The sequence below is a fragment of the Pararge aegeria genome, chromosome Z (genome assembly GCF_905163445.1).
Source record: "Pararge aegeria chromosome Z, ilParAegt1.1, whole genome shotgun sequence".
NCBI classification, from domain to species: Eukaryota; Metazoa; Arthropoda; class Insecta; order Lepidoptera; family Nymphalidae; genus Pararge; species Pararge aegeria.
In genome coordinates, this window is record NC_053208.1 from 26870948 (window position 1) to 26888488 (window position 17541).

Sequence of the window (17541 nt, forward strand, 5' to 3'; positions counted from 1 at the left end):
CCTCTTAGATGATTTTGTATTTCATGATGTCCTTCAGGGGTTAATAAAGCTTATGTTAATGTAAAAATATCCTTCGTTTGTTTATATATTATATTCTATGTTATTGTCCTTTTTTTTTGATTATTTTGTTATTGTTTAGTCGTGAGGATTCAGTGACGACGAAGACAACGGGGCTGGCTGAAAACCAGTGCTGCGCTTTTTGGTATGCAGTTATACTGAGCCAGCTCCTTTGTCACACACTTTTTTTTTTTTTTATTCTTTAACAAATGTATGTAACATTTTTCTTCTTTCTTTCTTTAATTGAAGATGCAAAAGAATGTTTGTAACGATCGAGCAACTCTTACATTCTCTGCTTATCTATTCCTGGTATTTATAACTGACAGGCTTCTATTTTAAATCAAAATTATCTTAAATAACCATAATCATAAGTGGTTTGATGTTTTTACTTCAACGTCTACTCGTTTTGCCCTGCACAAAAATGAACTACCTGAAATCCAGCAAGGTTCGCAACAAGGGAACTGTTATACTGACATGTCAACTTTCAGAGCGATAGAGACCACCACAAATGAAATATTGCATGGTCGGCTTACCCTCAAGACTTTTTCTTACGATGCCGTTTCCCTTAAAATTATGTTCAAGTCTTGCCCTTACCGATACTGCGCCATGGATCTCTACCACTCATGCCGTACTAATTCCAATCAAAGATTCTTGTATCAAAAGTGACATCTTCCTGCCGATATCCATGAACTGGAGCTTAGTTGCAACTTTAGAAACGATAATATGGGGCTGTTTCGGGTATGGCTGATCTTTGAGGATAGATATAGATCTTTTAGCAAATTGCCAAATATAACTTAACATAGAACACGAGCGTATACTCCATTAACACTAATTCTATAATCATTTTACATTGCCGAATCCCCGTAATAAAGACGGTATATACTCGTAGTCATGAGCCACACCTAACTCCTTAACTAAGGATTCCTTCACCAGCCTAATCTCACTGCCGAAAACGACAAATGTTTGACGTGACGTGCCGTTTATTTGCCCATTTTCCATTAATTTTCAAATAAAAAGAGAGAGGGAATTCTTTTCCTGAGACAAATAGTTTTGGTACGAGTTCTTGCTGCTTATCAAAAATTGCAATAACTAATCAGGAACGAAATACTAGAGCACCGGATTTTAAACTCCTTTCACTGATATCATGAATAACTGCACGCCTATCAACTATATCGCTTTTCATAAAATTAAATTTCTATAGGTATTATACCTGCTCTTCCTTTTAAGTATATCCCTTAAAGCCTGGCCCTAATTTTGCTCGCAAGGAAAAACATTTACTAATTTCTCTTGCCATTTCGGCCCGGTAACAAAACTGAATTTAGGTCTTCCTACCATATTTTGTCAAGGCCTTGGAGTTTCTTTATAGCAAAATGAGTGACAGTTTTATTTATTTTTTTCCAACCGTATACATAAGCAAAATCATTGTTTTCTTTTTAGCCAAACATCTATCCTTTGGTTTGGTGGAGGGAGTCGAAATTGAAACTATATTTGGGTTCAACTGTTTGGAAAGAACTTCAGTACCTACACGGTTGAGACGTCAAACTGTCCTTAAGACATTTCAAAACATTTCTTAGAATCGGAAAGACGACGTGACCTTTTATCATATCTCGCGACGCCACGACGCGCCGCCCGGCAGCATGCACTGCACCGGCCCCAGGCTCTGCCCGCCGCGCCGCCCGCTGATCTCAGGACACGTGGTCGCTGCGTTGACTGCGACTTGAATGTTGCCGCGGAGTAGCCCGGTGCGAAGTCATAGCTGGCGCGGTGTAGCGGCTGCGACTTCTATTGTTGCTCTCGCAGTTGCAGTAACAGCCTCTCCTAAATCTTCACCCGCTCACGGCTTGGCTCTAGCTCCCGACTCAGGACCCGAGAAGATCTGCGTGCACATAGCCAGCTACGGCTCCGCTCCCTCAGTCGGCTCCGGCTTCGATATTCCACGGGTAGGGTCAGATACAAGAAAACAAAGTTTAAGTTTGAATTTTTTTTTTTTTAAATAAACTTAACAAGGGGTGTAGACATCTGCGCGTAACAAATAAATACAAATGAAAAATAAAGAATTCGATTCCATTGTTTTTGTTTTTTTTTTGTAAGATTTAGAAACATGTCACAAATTCTCAAATCACCGTTACGTAGAAAGTGACTGTTAATATTAAATTTTTATCATATTTGCGATAGCCTGAATGCCATAATAAGTTAAACCTACGTTTGGTACATTTGAAAATAATGTCTATCGGAAAAATAATATCAGATCCAGAGCTCGGTAATTTATGGGATCTTATTTTTATATAACCTACAATATGAGTATGTAAATATACTGTTACAAATGAAATTAAAACTCACTGAAAAAATATTGCAAAATAGGCACTGAGTCCGTGCACACTCAATTAGGTTAACAACATAAATATTAATCGTACATGTTATTATGACATAACCATAATGATTGTTAGTAACATTTCGCGTAGCTAAATATTATTATAAATTAATTAAACAGCTAATAAAATTATATAATTGGGCGTGTACTTACGCGTTGAAAAGGTAACGCTGTCTTGTCACTTCTGAATTATTATAAACTTTAGTAGGATAGCGATGAGGCCACGAAAAGATGCAAATAAACATACCATACAAATATCACTTTATTAATTTACTTTATAAACTATGACAATATGAACTTATCGTTTTACAACCTCGCAATTCACTTCATAACTCTCTCAAAGAACGATCCAACCCGCCAAGAAAAAGACCCCATTTCCCGCCAAAACTCCTAGCGTCCAGGTAGAATCCAAGCAATTTGATTGGTTCCCGCCGTTATGCGTCTACCGGCGTTAACCAATCGGAGAATGACAACCGATCGTCTCGTTCAAAAATAAGATTAAATTAAAAAAATAACAAAGAAGTGGAAATTATAATGCTATTTAAATTTAAATCCTAACAAAGGGTTGAATATTTCAGGTGGCGATTAAGGCTCGTTTCATTTGAAAGTACTTAATTTGTTAGATTTCTATTCTCGGTGAACGTGACGTAAACCATCTAAAGCGTCATGTAAATGTTACAGGAAAATTAAAAGATTTCTTTAAATATAATACCTATCAACATTATTTCCTTAATAACACGGTTTCAAGCTTATGGTATATTCTTTTGTTTTTCTGTCAAATAATAGTTAAAGTACTCTGTATCGCAGTGGACGGTGGTTGGGTACAGAAGGAGCACATTCAGAATGGCCTTGCAGTACCTTCAAGCATCTTTTCTGCAAGTGTGATTATTTATTTTGCTAAATATATGATACCATTTTAATTTAAATTGTCGCAAATTTTGTAACCAAATGATTACTCTGACCTAAGTAAATGAAGCAAACACATTGCGGGATCTGATGGAACACCAAGCGAGATCCACCGAGATAGTAGCGTAAGTTTAGTGTAGCTAATTAAAACTTTCATATCATATTATTTATTTTATTTGTGTTGTTAGAAAAGTTATAAGTAAGACTTCAATCTTTTGACAGATCCCTTTCACAGATATACTTATTCAAGCATGTAAAACTATTTATACTTATGCATGCCGCATTTCACTAAATACTTTTAGCTACATGGCCTGCAGCAGGGTCGCGAGTCCACATCCGCAACCATTGATTTTGGCGCGTCCCCGACCTTCAGTGCCCCCACCGCCGGGCCCCAACCCCTCCCACTCGGCAAACGACCTCCTATCTCCTGGGCTACTTCCGAACGCGAGGGAAGCCTTTGTATAAAATAACACTTTAGAAACAGACTTACTAATGCGCAAGTGACAATGATTAGCACAATCACACGCCCTCCACGGAGCACGGGTAAAGCGCGCAGGTACCGCCAGTTGCCAGTTGCATCAGGCTGCAATTACGTTTGTGTGTTGTTCGTTACATGTATGATAAAAGAAAATAATTTACGAAAAAAGTTAGTTTTTTAATACCACGGCTTGTGGCTGTTATTTAACTGATATAATACTCAGTCGCATATCTCTGTCATTTGTCAACTCTTCTTTCAAGCTTTACATTCTCATATGAATAATATGTAATGCTTATACGAATAATATGTTTTCTGAATTAAATTAATATTCACATTAATATACTTTTCGTATAAGTTTTAAATTGAATATTACTAACAGACAGTTTGTAATATTAGGAAAGCCTAGTGGAGAAGATTTTTTGCATGGCTCATTACATTTTGTAACATACTATTTTTTATTATGGCGGCAATAGAAATGACAGCATTTTTTAAATATCTCCATGTTCATGACACAGACATGACACAGACATAAGACGGACAGAGGAGGCTTGTTGTGAAGCATAGTCGTTGGCACCCCTCGGTTTCGGAACCGTAGAGGCCTGGAGGTAAATTAACAAATGTAGTACCACCATCACCTCACAATAATGGAAACATATTTAGGTACTAGCGGACCCGCGCGACTTCGTCCGCAAATGAGTCGACTTAAAAAAATAATCGTATGTTGTCGCGGACTGTATAGAACTTTAAAGAAACAACAATTCCTACATAGTTTCGTCGTTTGGCTTAACGTTTACCGTTCACGCATCGCACGCATAAGAATCTCTCAAAAAGGATATTTTTTGCAGTTTTTGCAACATTTCTCAATAATGATAGTAGCCATTGGTCATAGCGTGATGTCATATAGCCATAATTGTTACTACCAAACCAAAAAAACGAAACAGCATTTTCTGAGATTAGCGCGTTCAACCAAACAAAATTAAAAGGCTTTATAATATTTTAACTATGCCTATCCAAAAAACCACGTCAATCTAAAACATGGATAAAAAGTATCCGATATGTCCGGGATATCAGCTACCACTATACCAAATTTTACTTAAATCTGTTCTGTGGTTTTCACGTGATGCCCGGACAGACAGACAGACGGACAAAAATTAAATAAAAATTTGTTTAAGACTCAGTATCGATTATAAAGCATCCCCCGGTCAACATTTTCAAAATATATAAAATTTACAGAACTCTTCCAGTTACAGTTTTATTATAAGTATAGATTTTACGTAAAGTCACATCATATGTGGCTGTGATAGGCCTATACCTATGAACAAATATCTTTTACGCTTCTCATCTTTTAACATTGCAGACGTTAGGTATTTTAAGTTTCTACGAATGCGTAATGTATTATATTCATTTTCTAAGTGTCAAACCTTACTTGTTATCAGTCAGTAAGGAAGTCCGTACCTCCCGAGACGCGGATGGCAAACGCGAGCGAGGCTCCGATTGAGCAGGTTCGAAAGATTGTTACGTACCAAAAATAATCTGGGCTGAAAAATCGGGTTCTAACTTCGTGAGAATAGTATAGTACCTATGTCCGTTGAGTGTTGAAATTCAATATTAAATATATTTTTAGATATCCGCTTTAACCTAAAAAACCTAAAACCAAAAGAATAGATGATGTTGGTGTCCATCGGCTGATTTGATCACGGAGCCAGGATAAGGACCACTTAGAAACTTCCGCGTCGCTCAACTTCTACCTGCTAAATAATTAGGTATTATTGTTACAATAAGTACGTCACTAGTAGCTTCCGCGGTAGACAATATACCTACCTACCTACCTATTATCTTATTTATTAGCTTTTAACCTTTCATATCACTAAATATATTTATTAGGTTAGGCCTAACCTACCTAACTACATTTATGTCGACTGAGTAAAGGACAAGAAAACTATCCATATTATTCCACTATGGACGGCTCACTAGCCACTCGCGTCGGCTAGGCTGTTGGCTTGCCGACGCGAGTGGCTAGTGAGTAGTGGCTACAGTTCAAAGAACGCGCTCAGCTATTCCGGCCTGCACTAAGTTACGTGCATCTAGTTCAATGCTACAATGTGCTTAGCTCAGCTCAAGGCCGAACCGAGCATACGCAACATCAACTCAGTACCGGTTACAAAACAGAGTTTTTGTCCGAGTCGGCGTCGGTGCGATTATGTGAAATTATGTCACAGTCGTAATAAATTACGGCAGTTGTAAACAAAACATACTCTGGCGCCATCTATATTTTGCACCGCGGAAGCCCCATGTGGCCTTCAAACGTGCTTGTCACGTGCAGTTGCAAGCACTGCTGTACCGACGCACCTCGCAGCGGCCAATAGGGGCCCGTGCTGCTTTACCGACACGACAATCACACGCCAATCGCAATTAACTACACTCCGGCCATCGCGCGCACATGTGACCGGACTCTACTTTATAGTATTGTAATTAATATATTTCTACAAGTTTCTGACATATCATTTTGTAAGATTTTAATTGGAAAGTAAAAAAAAATTACAGTGCTTTATTACTGTGAAGTTATTTTAGTCTGCAATGAGTCGAAACGGTAAGTCCGTATGCTGTATTTTTTCCTTAAATAGGCACGTGTCGACTAGCGCTAATAATATTGGCGGCGGAAAGCGGAACTGCGTGCTGCGTTCACTCGTGTGCTGTGAACCACGTCGTAGGTCAGGCTAAATAATGTAGGTGGCGCTGCTCCTATCTTGAAATTCATAAGGTTTGCCAATGAAATTTGAGCATCAGACGTTTTGAGAGTCTCATCATAGATGTCGCCATATAAAGATTATCATTTCGTTTATTTATTCGCAACTTACGACTAATACAGGTGGGTTACCTAATTTACTGGCGTACTATTTTGATAAGAACTTACATTTAATTATTGTCAATTTTATTAACTAGTATATAATATTGCAAGCGGACAAGTGCGAGCTGTCTCACGTGGTTCCGTAATACCTATGAATATTTTTCAGTTTCGCTGTTGAGTGAAAAGCCCTAGTATTATATATAGCTGTTGCCCTCGACTTCAGCCGCGTTTGTTTTTGTTTTTAAAGCGTATTTTTGAGATCAGTTTATTTATTCAATAATGAATTTGTTATCATTTGAAAATCTGTCATATTTTGCTACTAATAAATTAAAATAAAAATAAACTAAGCTAATGACAACTGTATTTTGATCAGAACTCAAAAAATGGTTAAAATAAGACTCTTATACTGTTAATGATTATTTACAAGAAAATTACATTTGTTTCATTATTTGCATGATGCTTACATTTTGCACGCCATGTATGGCAATACACTGTAACCTAACAAACTGTTTAAATATGTAGCAGCTTTAAAACGTAATTTACAAATAAAGATAATCTATAAGACAACTGTTTTTACTAGGCGTAGTCCTTAAATTTTTAAACTTTTTTTTTGAATAAATTATCAAACTTTTGATATATAAAAAATTCACATTTCCCATGTTTTTTATTTGTTTGATTAGTATTTTTACAAATTCGTTAATAATTATTATTTCATTAATAAATAATTTTCATGAAACAACGACGTCCGATTGGCTTAGTGGTAGTGACTCTGCTTTCTGAGTCCAAATCCGTGGGTTCGATTCCCACAACTTGAAAATGTTTGTGTGATGACATGTTTTTCAGTGTCCGGGTGTTTATCTTTATATTATAAGTATTATAATTATTTATATTAGAATGGAAAACAAACAAACATTTCTTCGCCATAAGAAAACTAAACTATCAAGAAGTAACATAGGATTACAATTTAAAAAAAAATAGCAACATTTTCCCTATAAAATTCATTACTTGGCGTGCGCTGAGAAATCTATTGATGACACATACAAATTATGTATTACAAAATTAAAGTACTTATTATTACCAATATAAAAGTTTGCGAAGGAATATACTCGTATCTAACTATCAGATTTAAGTTGCAATAACAGCTTCAGTTTTCTAAAATGTTATAACTTCGTCGCGCGTCGGTAGAAACACGTGCCTTACATTTCGCAGTATTATTTCTTATTCAAATTAATAGTTTTAAATTTATGTCAGTCAAGACATAGATGTTAATGCGATTTTAAAACATTTAACGAAGGAGTTTAAGGACTGCAACTTTACAAAATTTAATTTAAACAGTTTAGTTAAAAAACTACACCTGTTTTTCTTCAAACAATAACAAACGTGGACGAAGTCGCGAGCAACAGCTAGTAATATATAAATTAGCTGTGTTGTGTGGTGACCATCGAACACTACTAAAAAGTTTTTATTAGTGATCGATGGTGGTGACGGTAGATCTGAATACATACGACATCAGGCTTCGTCTTCCCGCGGGAGAGGCGGCTAAGGGAAGCTGTCGGCGTACGAGCAGCAGCGGCCTATGTACTACTACTACCTTATACTGTGAGCACCAGCGCGTCTGGCCGGCGTGATGATTATGAGCAATCTCCCCCCGGAAGAGGCCTTTCGACCTCGACCGCTTGTCAACCTTAGACGTCGTCGACAACATTAATACGTGAAGCAAAAACTCTGTACCGCTTTTAACGAACATTGCGCGGACGGAGGAGTGTGAAATTTCCCTTTTTGTTTTGTTGAGAAGGAGCGCAGAATTCTAATATATTTTTAATATGTACATTTAATCAAAAAATAAAATGTTATACACGCCGCGTATTTAACTCATACACGCATATTTTAGATTATAATCTGTTTGAAAAAAACAAACTGTCAGTGTCTGTGTAAGTCAAGTAAGACTGGCAATAGAACCTTCATAATGTTCAAAGTTATTATTTAAATTAATTATGGTCGAATTTTGACCAATGGGCGACCACTAGTTCAAATTAATTTAATATGTTACTTTTGGATGAAGCCTTAACATATATTGCACCTAAAATAAAAACTAGATATTTGAACAGTGAAAATTGGTTTTAAAGTGTTTAGGTATCTAACTTTATATTTTTTTTCGGATCAAGAAAAACATCGTAAGGGCTTTTGAGGTCTATCGAGGCGAGTGAACTACGGCTTCTCATTCTGAAAGACCCGTGCCCTTAGTGGGACGATCCTGGATTGATGATGACGATGCCCTCTACTTCAATCACTTGTAGCACTCGAGCAGGTCCGTTATCCATACAGTACTGGAGCACCTTCTCTTATTTGATATTTTGTTTACGTCATATTGCCATCCGGTAGGTTGGGAGAAGATAGACGATGTCAGACAGGCAGTCAAGCAAGCGGCTCCATTTTTAACGATGATATAGTACCTTTACTAAATCGTTTTCAGCAGTTCTTTTTTTATTTTTTAAATTCTCTACTAATTTGATTTGATTATGAGGATGGTCAAAATTTATTTTATTTTTATTTTTTCGTTTCATTTTTTTCAGATTTCCTGAGTCACGGGGCTAGTTTCAACAAAAAATACGGTCAGTAAAATAAATAGCTATTCAATCTTACGTCCACGAAAGCTAATACTGTCAAGTCTGTTATGATTAACAAACGGCAATTGCGAATTGCAACTAAAGATTTTTTGCACTAAACCCACCACGTTGCCCTATTAACGGTCGGTAGGTCGCGTGAAAACGATTTATGCATACATTATTTAAGTATGACAGTAATTAGATACTCAATTATTTTAATTTATACAAACATTTGAAGTCCGTTTGGTTTCAATCTTTATCGCCTTAATTACAAAGCAGTTAGTTGGTTGTAAGAGGGAATTGAAATTGGGCTCAGCGAATTGATCACCATTAAGCGAGTAGTTAAAAGTTTGCCAGACTTTTCCTAAATGCAATTTGTAGGTTGGCAATACTAATACGATACAAAGACGGGAGGCCAACATAATAACAAAATTTCACACGGGTGTTAGGATTGCCTTGATGCAATACCAGTGCGGCGTGATTTTCGCCATCATACGCCTCACTCGACAGTCGAGAGCAGTTCCAACATTATTCTGAAGGTCCGAGCTGACAGACGGGCGTGTAATAATGCGCATATTTCCATATTGCGTTTCTAAGTTTCATGTAAATTACTAACAACTCCTCATATCGATAGGCCGAAATTTTGCGCCGAGAAAACTATGGATGGGACAAAAAATTATGTAAAACACGAATAAAGCTCTCATTATAAACTACACAAAATATATCTAACTATCATAGGTAAGCTACAATAGCAGCTTAAGAGGTACCTAACCAATATAACGATACTTCACGAACTTTATTTCACGCGGGTAAAACAACTAGAGCAACTAGTTATTAATATTACAATCGGATTGCTAATGGATACACCCATATAGTCTACACCATTCATTAAAGCTTAGAATTGTGAAAAAGGTGAGTTACTTTTAGATCGCGTCGACATTAGCATCCACGGATGACCACCGCGGGTAGTCATTACCTACAGTTTTCCGATTGAAAACTAATATCTACACAATACTCTCTCCCCCTATCACAAATGAACGCTAATAATCCAGAAACTTGTGCAGACTTGTAACCACATTTAGTAACGGGATAGTAGATCGGGGTGACACATAACAGTGTGCAAAATTCAAAAAATAATTACTTTTGGACTTTTGTTCTGGTTTCTTCTTTCAAACACTCTCATTTTATCGTGCAATTTCTTTGCGTAAAACATTATTTTATTGTTGAGTGAACCTTACCCTGTACAAAGAATGTACCTTTATTTTTATTTGATAGTAATGTATATGTATATTTATATCAAAGATAAGGATTTGTACTGCGTAATATTCAGGAGTTTCATAATCACTTTCTTATATTATGCTCTAGTCCGGCGAACTAGAAACAAGTAGTTGCGTCTGGCGCCACTACTATAAATACGGACTCAGTTTAGAAGAAGTGCAGAAGGCCTTCCTGAGATACTTGTTCAAGCGCTGCTACGGGTTAACCTTTATGTACCCAACCAAATTTCTTTTAGGTTGCTTAGGGTTCAACTGCCAGGATGTCAGGCGGACTTGCGAACGACTAAAAAAAATGTGCCAAATCTTACGAGGATCTCCTCTTAAGATTTGGCACATTTTTTTTAGTGTTGAAAATCTGGAGATTTTCATAATCGACCGTGTTGTATACGTGCCCCAAAAGACAATAACCTTCGTAAAAGGAAAAACTAATTATTCGTGGCTAAGTATTATTCATGTAACACTGTTGCGCGATGCATGGCACCGCTACCGCGCTCATTGTCGTCATTCAATGCGCTCTTGGACAGCAATTCTCGATGGGATCTATTCCATGACGGGTGGACAGCATAGTTCCGTGAACTGTTGAGATAATCTGAGAATATTGAATGACCTTTAATTCAATAATCAGCTTGATGCCCTGAATTCGGTTGATCGCCGTGCTAGAAGGCTCATCGGTGACCTAGCCAATAAAAAACTTAAGAGTTTGGAACATCGTCGCAAGGTTGCCTGCCTTTCGGTATTCTATAGGATATATTTCGGAGAGTGTGCTCAAGAACTATTTGATCTAGTTCCCCCCTCGCCTTTTTACCATCGAACCGCGAGGCACCGGAAGGATCTGCATCCCTACGTGGTCGATATACCGCGGACGCGTACGAAGCGCTTCGCATCTTCGTTTCTAATTCGCACCGCTAGGATCTGGAATGCTCTTCCAGCTTCCATTTTCCCCAGTTCTTACAACATTAGTACCTTCAAATCAAGAGTGAATAGGCATCTTCTAGGCAAGCGCGCTCCACCTTAGGCTGCATCATCGCTTACCATCAGGTGTGATTGCAGTCAAGCGCTCGTCTATAAATATAAAAAAAAATCGCAGTGTCACTGTAGTACACTAAATTAATATCATGTCTTGTATAATGTTTAATGTCATCTTTCATTCATTTGTCTTATAGTTATCATTTATCCATAAATTATGTAGTTCTATCTACTTAGTGTAAGTGGCCCTGCCGTACTAACAATATGTAAAAAGTAAATAAATAAAAGCATATACATAATCCCACAAATGACTTCTGTACCTTTCTCAGACGATATGCAGATACCACTAATTTATGACCCTTTCTTTAAGTGGATTGTGATAAGTGATACGAGTATGCTTATAAATATTAATATTTAGTCTTACTAAAGCTACGGTGCTAACGGAAGCTGCGGTAAACATACCTATTTCTTTAAAATTCTCACGGAGGGATTGGCGTGCTTTAAGTTTTTATATTGATCGTACAGCTCTTTTCTGCAATATAGATATAATATGGATGTCAGCAGTTTTGTCCCATAACAAAATCCCGTAGGACATCGCACTATGAAAGTACGCAAAATAATCAAGCCTAGATTGATATAAGAAACTGTCGACTGCTGATCATACGAAACCCTACGATAGCACTTAGTCTATTTAAACAGTAATCATTATAAAAGTTTCTTTAATTAAGATTTTGTACCGTATTATAATTATTGTGGTACGTAAGTTAATATAAATCATAAAATGGCTTGGTCATTGCTCTAAAACATTGATCGAAATAGATTTTTAGGTGGAAATGTGAGATCGTGAATTATCACGACGCTGGCCGCCAAAGTAAGATTCTTTTTTAATAAAAAGAAAAGTGTTTGCTTTATTATTATTTTTTGAGACGTCATCGATCTTAGAATCGTGCAATAGAACGTTTGACTTTGGCGGCCAGCGTCCAGTGTTGACGTCACAAATTTCATTAACTTATTCCTCGTTTCGTAGCATTCGCGCTATACACGGTGGAAATCTCAATCTCAAATGAAGTTTGTTTTGGCGACGTTTGGCAACCGCGCTTATTTTTAGAGGTTTCGACAACTTCCCTAAAAAATTGCTGTTTACTTTAAATTTCGACATCATTAATTAAACTCAAAAGTTTGTGAGCTGTATCCTTACAACCGGAACCGAAGTTTAATCGGAACAAAATACGTTTATATAGACGTGACGTCTTTCAGCGTTTCATCTGTCATGGCGGATCGCTAGATTTAGCAGAGAGATTTTATTTATTGAAAATAAATATAAATCTGATTTCAAATATAAATAAAAATACGTTAATATAAAAAAACAAAATACATGAAAAATATCATCAGATAAGTACAATATTAAAGCGATTTTGTGTTATTGCCAACAAGCCCAATGTGGTTCTCTGGTATACGAGTAAAACACGTAGAGCATATTTTGGAGTACTTAGTGTTGGTCAAAATTTCATAAAACTTATCAAAAAAATTAAAAAACGTTAGCCCGCGTCCATCTTAGACTGAACCATCCCATATCATCTGGTGGGTTTTCAATAAAGGGCTAATTTGTAGTGGAATAAAAAACGCTGAGAGTAAACCATGTAGTAGCGGCTAACGTCTCATTACAAGGCGGCGAACAACTGCATGTGTAGGCGCAGTGAAGCGAGGCGCGGCGCGGGAAACTGCATAATTGCCCACTTAGATGACTGCAAATATTCTATTCTAAAAGTACTGAACTTTAGCATGCCTATGAGACAGACATGTTTCGAAGTTAGAAAAAAAATGTTTTGAACATGCGAACTGAATCTCGAACTGCGTCTGTTGAAGTCGTCTTGTTTTGGGAGAATTGTTTGCGTGTTTTTCTGAAGTCCCTCAACTACAGTGGTAACAAGCTGCTATATGAAGAGATGATCTATGTTCGAAAAATATAAAATCTCCTGATACATGGTACCTACTTGTGATGACACGTTTCCGTCTTATTCCGTACTGCCTGCCGACCAGCGACATCTTTTGTTTTTAATAAAATAATAAATAAATAAAAAAACTTTTCGGAGTTATATGCGTTTTCAATTTAATCAATTAAAATATCACTTGCTTTAATGGTGCGAGACAACATTGTGGAGAAACCTGCATGCCTGAGCTTGCATCATAACGTTTTCGGAAGGCGTGTGAAGTCTAACAATCCGCGCTGGGCAAGTTTTTTTATTTTTTGATTCCACTACAAGTTAGCCGTTGACTGCAATCTCACCTGCTGGCAAGTGATGATTCAGTCTAAGATGATAACGGGCTCAGCCGTTGACTGTCGCATACTCAACATCGTGCCGCAAGCAAGACTTTGTCGGTTGGGTGTAAGCCACGGCCGAAGCCTTGCACCAGAAAAAAGTGTACATGGGCCTTCGTTTTGAAATATTTACGTGAAATTATTCGACAACGTCCTAATTAATATTCACAACCGCTTTCAATGTCCCGCGACGTGTTGGCGTGTTGGCGCCAAGCAGTCGCTGCAGTAGGACCTAGCTCAGTCTGCGCACCGCCTTCTCTGTGACATGCACTATGCTAAACTGTTGAACAGACTGACATTGTTCTTATAATCACTAACCAGTGCATGCCAGGAAATTCAACTGTGTAGAACTTCTGATATCCTGCGAAAGGACTTATAGTCATGAGCTTATTTAACGCTTGTATTACAACACACACACAGTTGCTGAAAATCTTTTTATAACAAATAACCAGATAAAATCCTTGAGATGTCTCTCAATAAGTTCAAAAAAATCCTGTTATTATATGTTAAGGATTACATGTATGATAAAAAAGCTTTGGTATGAATTGCTGTTACTTCATAGCTCAACATTCACTAGACTGTGAGATGGTGATAACAAAATAAAAAAACCTGGCTAAGTTTGTTGTGGGCTCTTCTTAGACCAGGGCGGGTTTGGAACCCTCCTAGTTTTAGTTTTAAGTTACCGAATGCAGTTATCACCATCACTAACATTAGTGTTACACGTTAAATGTATGAACATTTTTGAAATTGAACTTGAATATTCAACAATGTTCATACATTTAACGTGTTCACCATCACTAACATTAGTGTAACATGTTAAATGTATGAACATTTTTGAAATTAAATTTGAATATTCAACAATGTTCATACATTTAACGTGTTCACCATCACTAACATTAGTGTAACATGTTAAATGTATGAACATTTTTGAAATTAAATTTGAATATTCAACAATGTTCATACATTTAATGTGTTCACCATCACTAACATTAGTGTAACACGTTAAATGTATGAACATTTTTGAAATTGAATTTGAATATTCAACAATGAGGTTCAAACAATTTTAATGTCCAAAATAGTCTGACGTCATATAGACATTTTTATTTTATGTGTATGTACTTCCGTATAGTTTTCGGACATGTACTTTTACCGCGATGCCTATACGCTACAGGTAGAGCTGACAACAGATATAAAAAAATAATAATAAATAAAATAAAAATAAAATTCATTTATTTCGACCGACTTGGATCATAAATGGTTAGTAAAATACAAAGTTAAAATTATGTTAAGTTGTTAGTAAACTTAGCCTAAGGAAATAGTTTATATAAAACCCTTCGAGCATGCCCGATTGGAAAGCACGTGTACCATGCAGCAATGGCACAGGTACTGACAATCAGTCCTGCCAGCAAGTACCCTCAGAAGGCCGTTGGAACTAGCCATAACCCTGCGCACCAAGGATGTACACCGTTTTCGCATGATCGTGTAGAAACAATCTATATGCGCTTCGGCATACATCCCTGACGCGCTGCAAGACCGAGGCAATCCCATCCGCATCCTGAACGCATTATTGTACTGTACGCGGAGGGCACTGTACTGTTTATGCGTGTAATTAATCCACAGACTGCTCGTGTAAAATGATGTACAGTATGCTCTGAAAAGAGTGACTTTAACAGGAACTGTACAGCGAGCAAACCTGCGATATAACTTAAGAAAGAAAAAAAAAACATTTTTAGTACTGGGGTGCTTAGATATATCCTCTCGAAATTGCAAATTTCTATGTTCAGCTGTTAAGACTGTAAATTGTCAGTCAGTCAGTCAGTTGGGAGAAAGTCTTTTATACACCATATTATATGTGTTAAATATTAATCCTTACTCCCTATATTATTACTCGTATTTCTTCATATCGGTAGGTAAGTTGGTGTAATGAAGACAGATGGAAATCAGCGTAATTGTTTGTGGTGTGGTATTGATATATATTTAGGCGTCGGTAGAGAAGTATGTCGAGATGACTTGTCCCTGAGGCTTACTATCGCTATTAGTCAGGGTCTATCTCCCTTTGCTATTATTGTGTTATTTAAAAACCCTTTGAATCGTGAGATACTAGAATATTCATTTTTTATTGTTAGTCTCGACTTACCCACGTAACTTCAAACGGGACCTTAAGCTCTTATAACTTTTGTAATTCAGACACTCTGAGCACGCAGCGCGCCACCCCGACCAACAATAAGTTACTGCAATACGCAGAGCACCGACAATGACATTACGCGGCGAAGGAGCCATCTCTGTATGTAAATAAAATAAAAGATTTTTATTATTTTCATTGAAGTCTGGTAATGTAAACTTCTTGACGGGAAGACTCAATACTGAACAATTATCCCTGATCCGTAAACGAACATGCTAACTACGAGGTAGGCGTACCTAAAAAGGAAATTCATAATAACTACGTCTGCGTGTTAACGGGTGTGCAATATAGTTTTACTTTTATCAGGCGGGGTCCTCGGACCATGCTTTCTGATTTAAGTTGGTTCGCGGACCCCTTTCAGATATCTCAACATAAGAAAAGTAATCAGTAGTTTGCAATCGACTATTTATAATTATTGCATACTGATAATATTTCTTACATGAAATAGTTCGAAAGTTCGAGTTCGAGAGTGAGAACGTTCAAGTCTGATAAATAATTGAACTCTTGCAATAATCGAGTTTAAGGTTGATGGTTGTGGTAGCTCTTCTTTATATTACTTTCAATACTAATATATATTCATATATTCCTTGTTTTTTTTAATTTTACAAGTTCGATAAAATGTAGTGGTTAAAAAGTGGACTATTGTTGTATGTTTTGCTTTTATAAATTTCATGATTAATTAATTGAAATATTATGCAATCTGTCATTTTAATTTCAGTTTTCTTCCAATATTTCATAACATTTGTGATAAACCTACAGGCGTTGTACCCTAAACAAATGAGCCTATTCTCGCAACATTTTTTAAACAGAATTACCATAAAGGAGGAGGCTCATTCTCAATCCGGTTGTTTTTTTTTTAAACACATATTTTACTCATTTATAAAGACTAATCCTGGAGAAATCGAGGGAACTGTTCTTATATAATAGGGGTAAGCAATTTATGCTCGTCACAACGAACCTATCAACCATTAAAAGGCTTCGGGAAAAGCAATATTTTGTAGAGACATTCGGCTATTACAACTTAGATATGATTGCAAAACTACCCTCTAAAACGAAAAAAAAATGATAAAATAATACCGTCTTTGTTATACAATTAAAAAGCAAGAAATAAATATTGTCTACAACACTTTTAAGTGGGTGCCAAGTAAAATGTAGAAAATCACTGGTACTTTCCTTGCTACAATATAATAAGAAATACGAAACAGGTATATGCTCTATACATAGTCAATTTTCTACATATTACTTGGCACCGATTTAAAAGTTAAGAATTATTTTTTTCTTGCTATTTAGCTGTATAACAAAGTCTTACAAGATTATTTTTATTAATTTTTAACAAAAAACGAATCTCATAAAAGTGCTCATAATTGAAAAAACAAACATGACCTTTTCTTTGTTTTTGTCTATTTATGATTTATTAAGTGTAAACTAAAACAATTATTGAAATACTAGTCTTTTCGTCCTGTTTGTTTCAGCGTATCCCTCGATGGCAAGACTTCGATGTTAACAAGACTTTCGAAGAATATAAAGCTA

General features: G+C 36.5%; 1 protein-coding gene across 4 annotated transcripts in view; it reads left to right on the forward strand.

Annotated features, from left to right (window-relative positions):
• LOC120636692 (hepatic leukemia factor) overlaps positions 1–17541 on the forward strand; it is a 203752-nt gene that overhangs the window by 133149 nt on the left and 53062 nt on the right. For 3 of the 4 annotated variants that reach the window (XM_039908265.1, XM_039908268.1, XM_039908269.1), the window contains exon 2: positions 9234–9272. In XM_039908265.1, coding sequence (XP_039764199.1) covers positions 9234–9272 — 39 coding nt within the window. Of the gene's footprint in view, positions 1–6249; positions 6403–9233; positions 9273–17541 lie in introns of those variants that run through there. The other variant, XM_039908270.1, reaches the window with a different exon arrangement.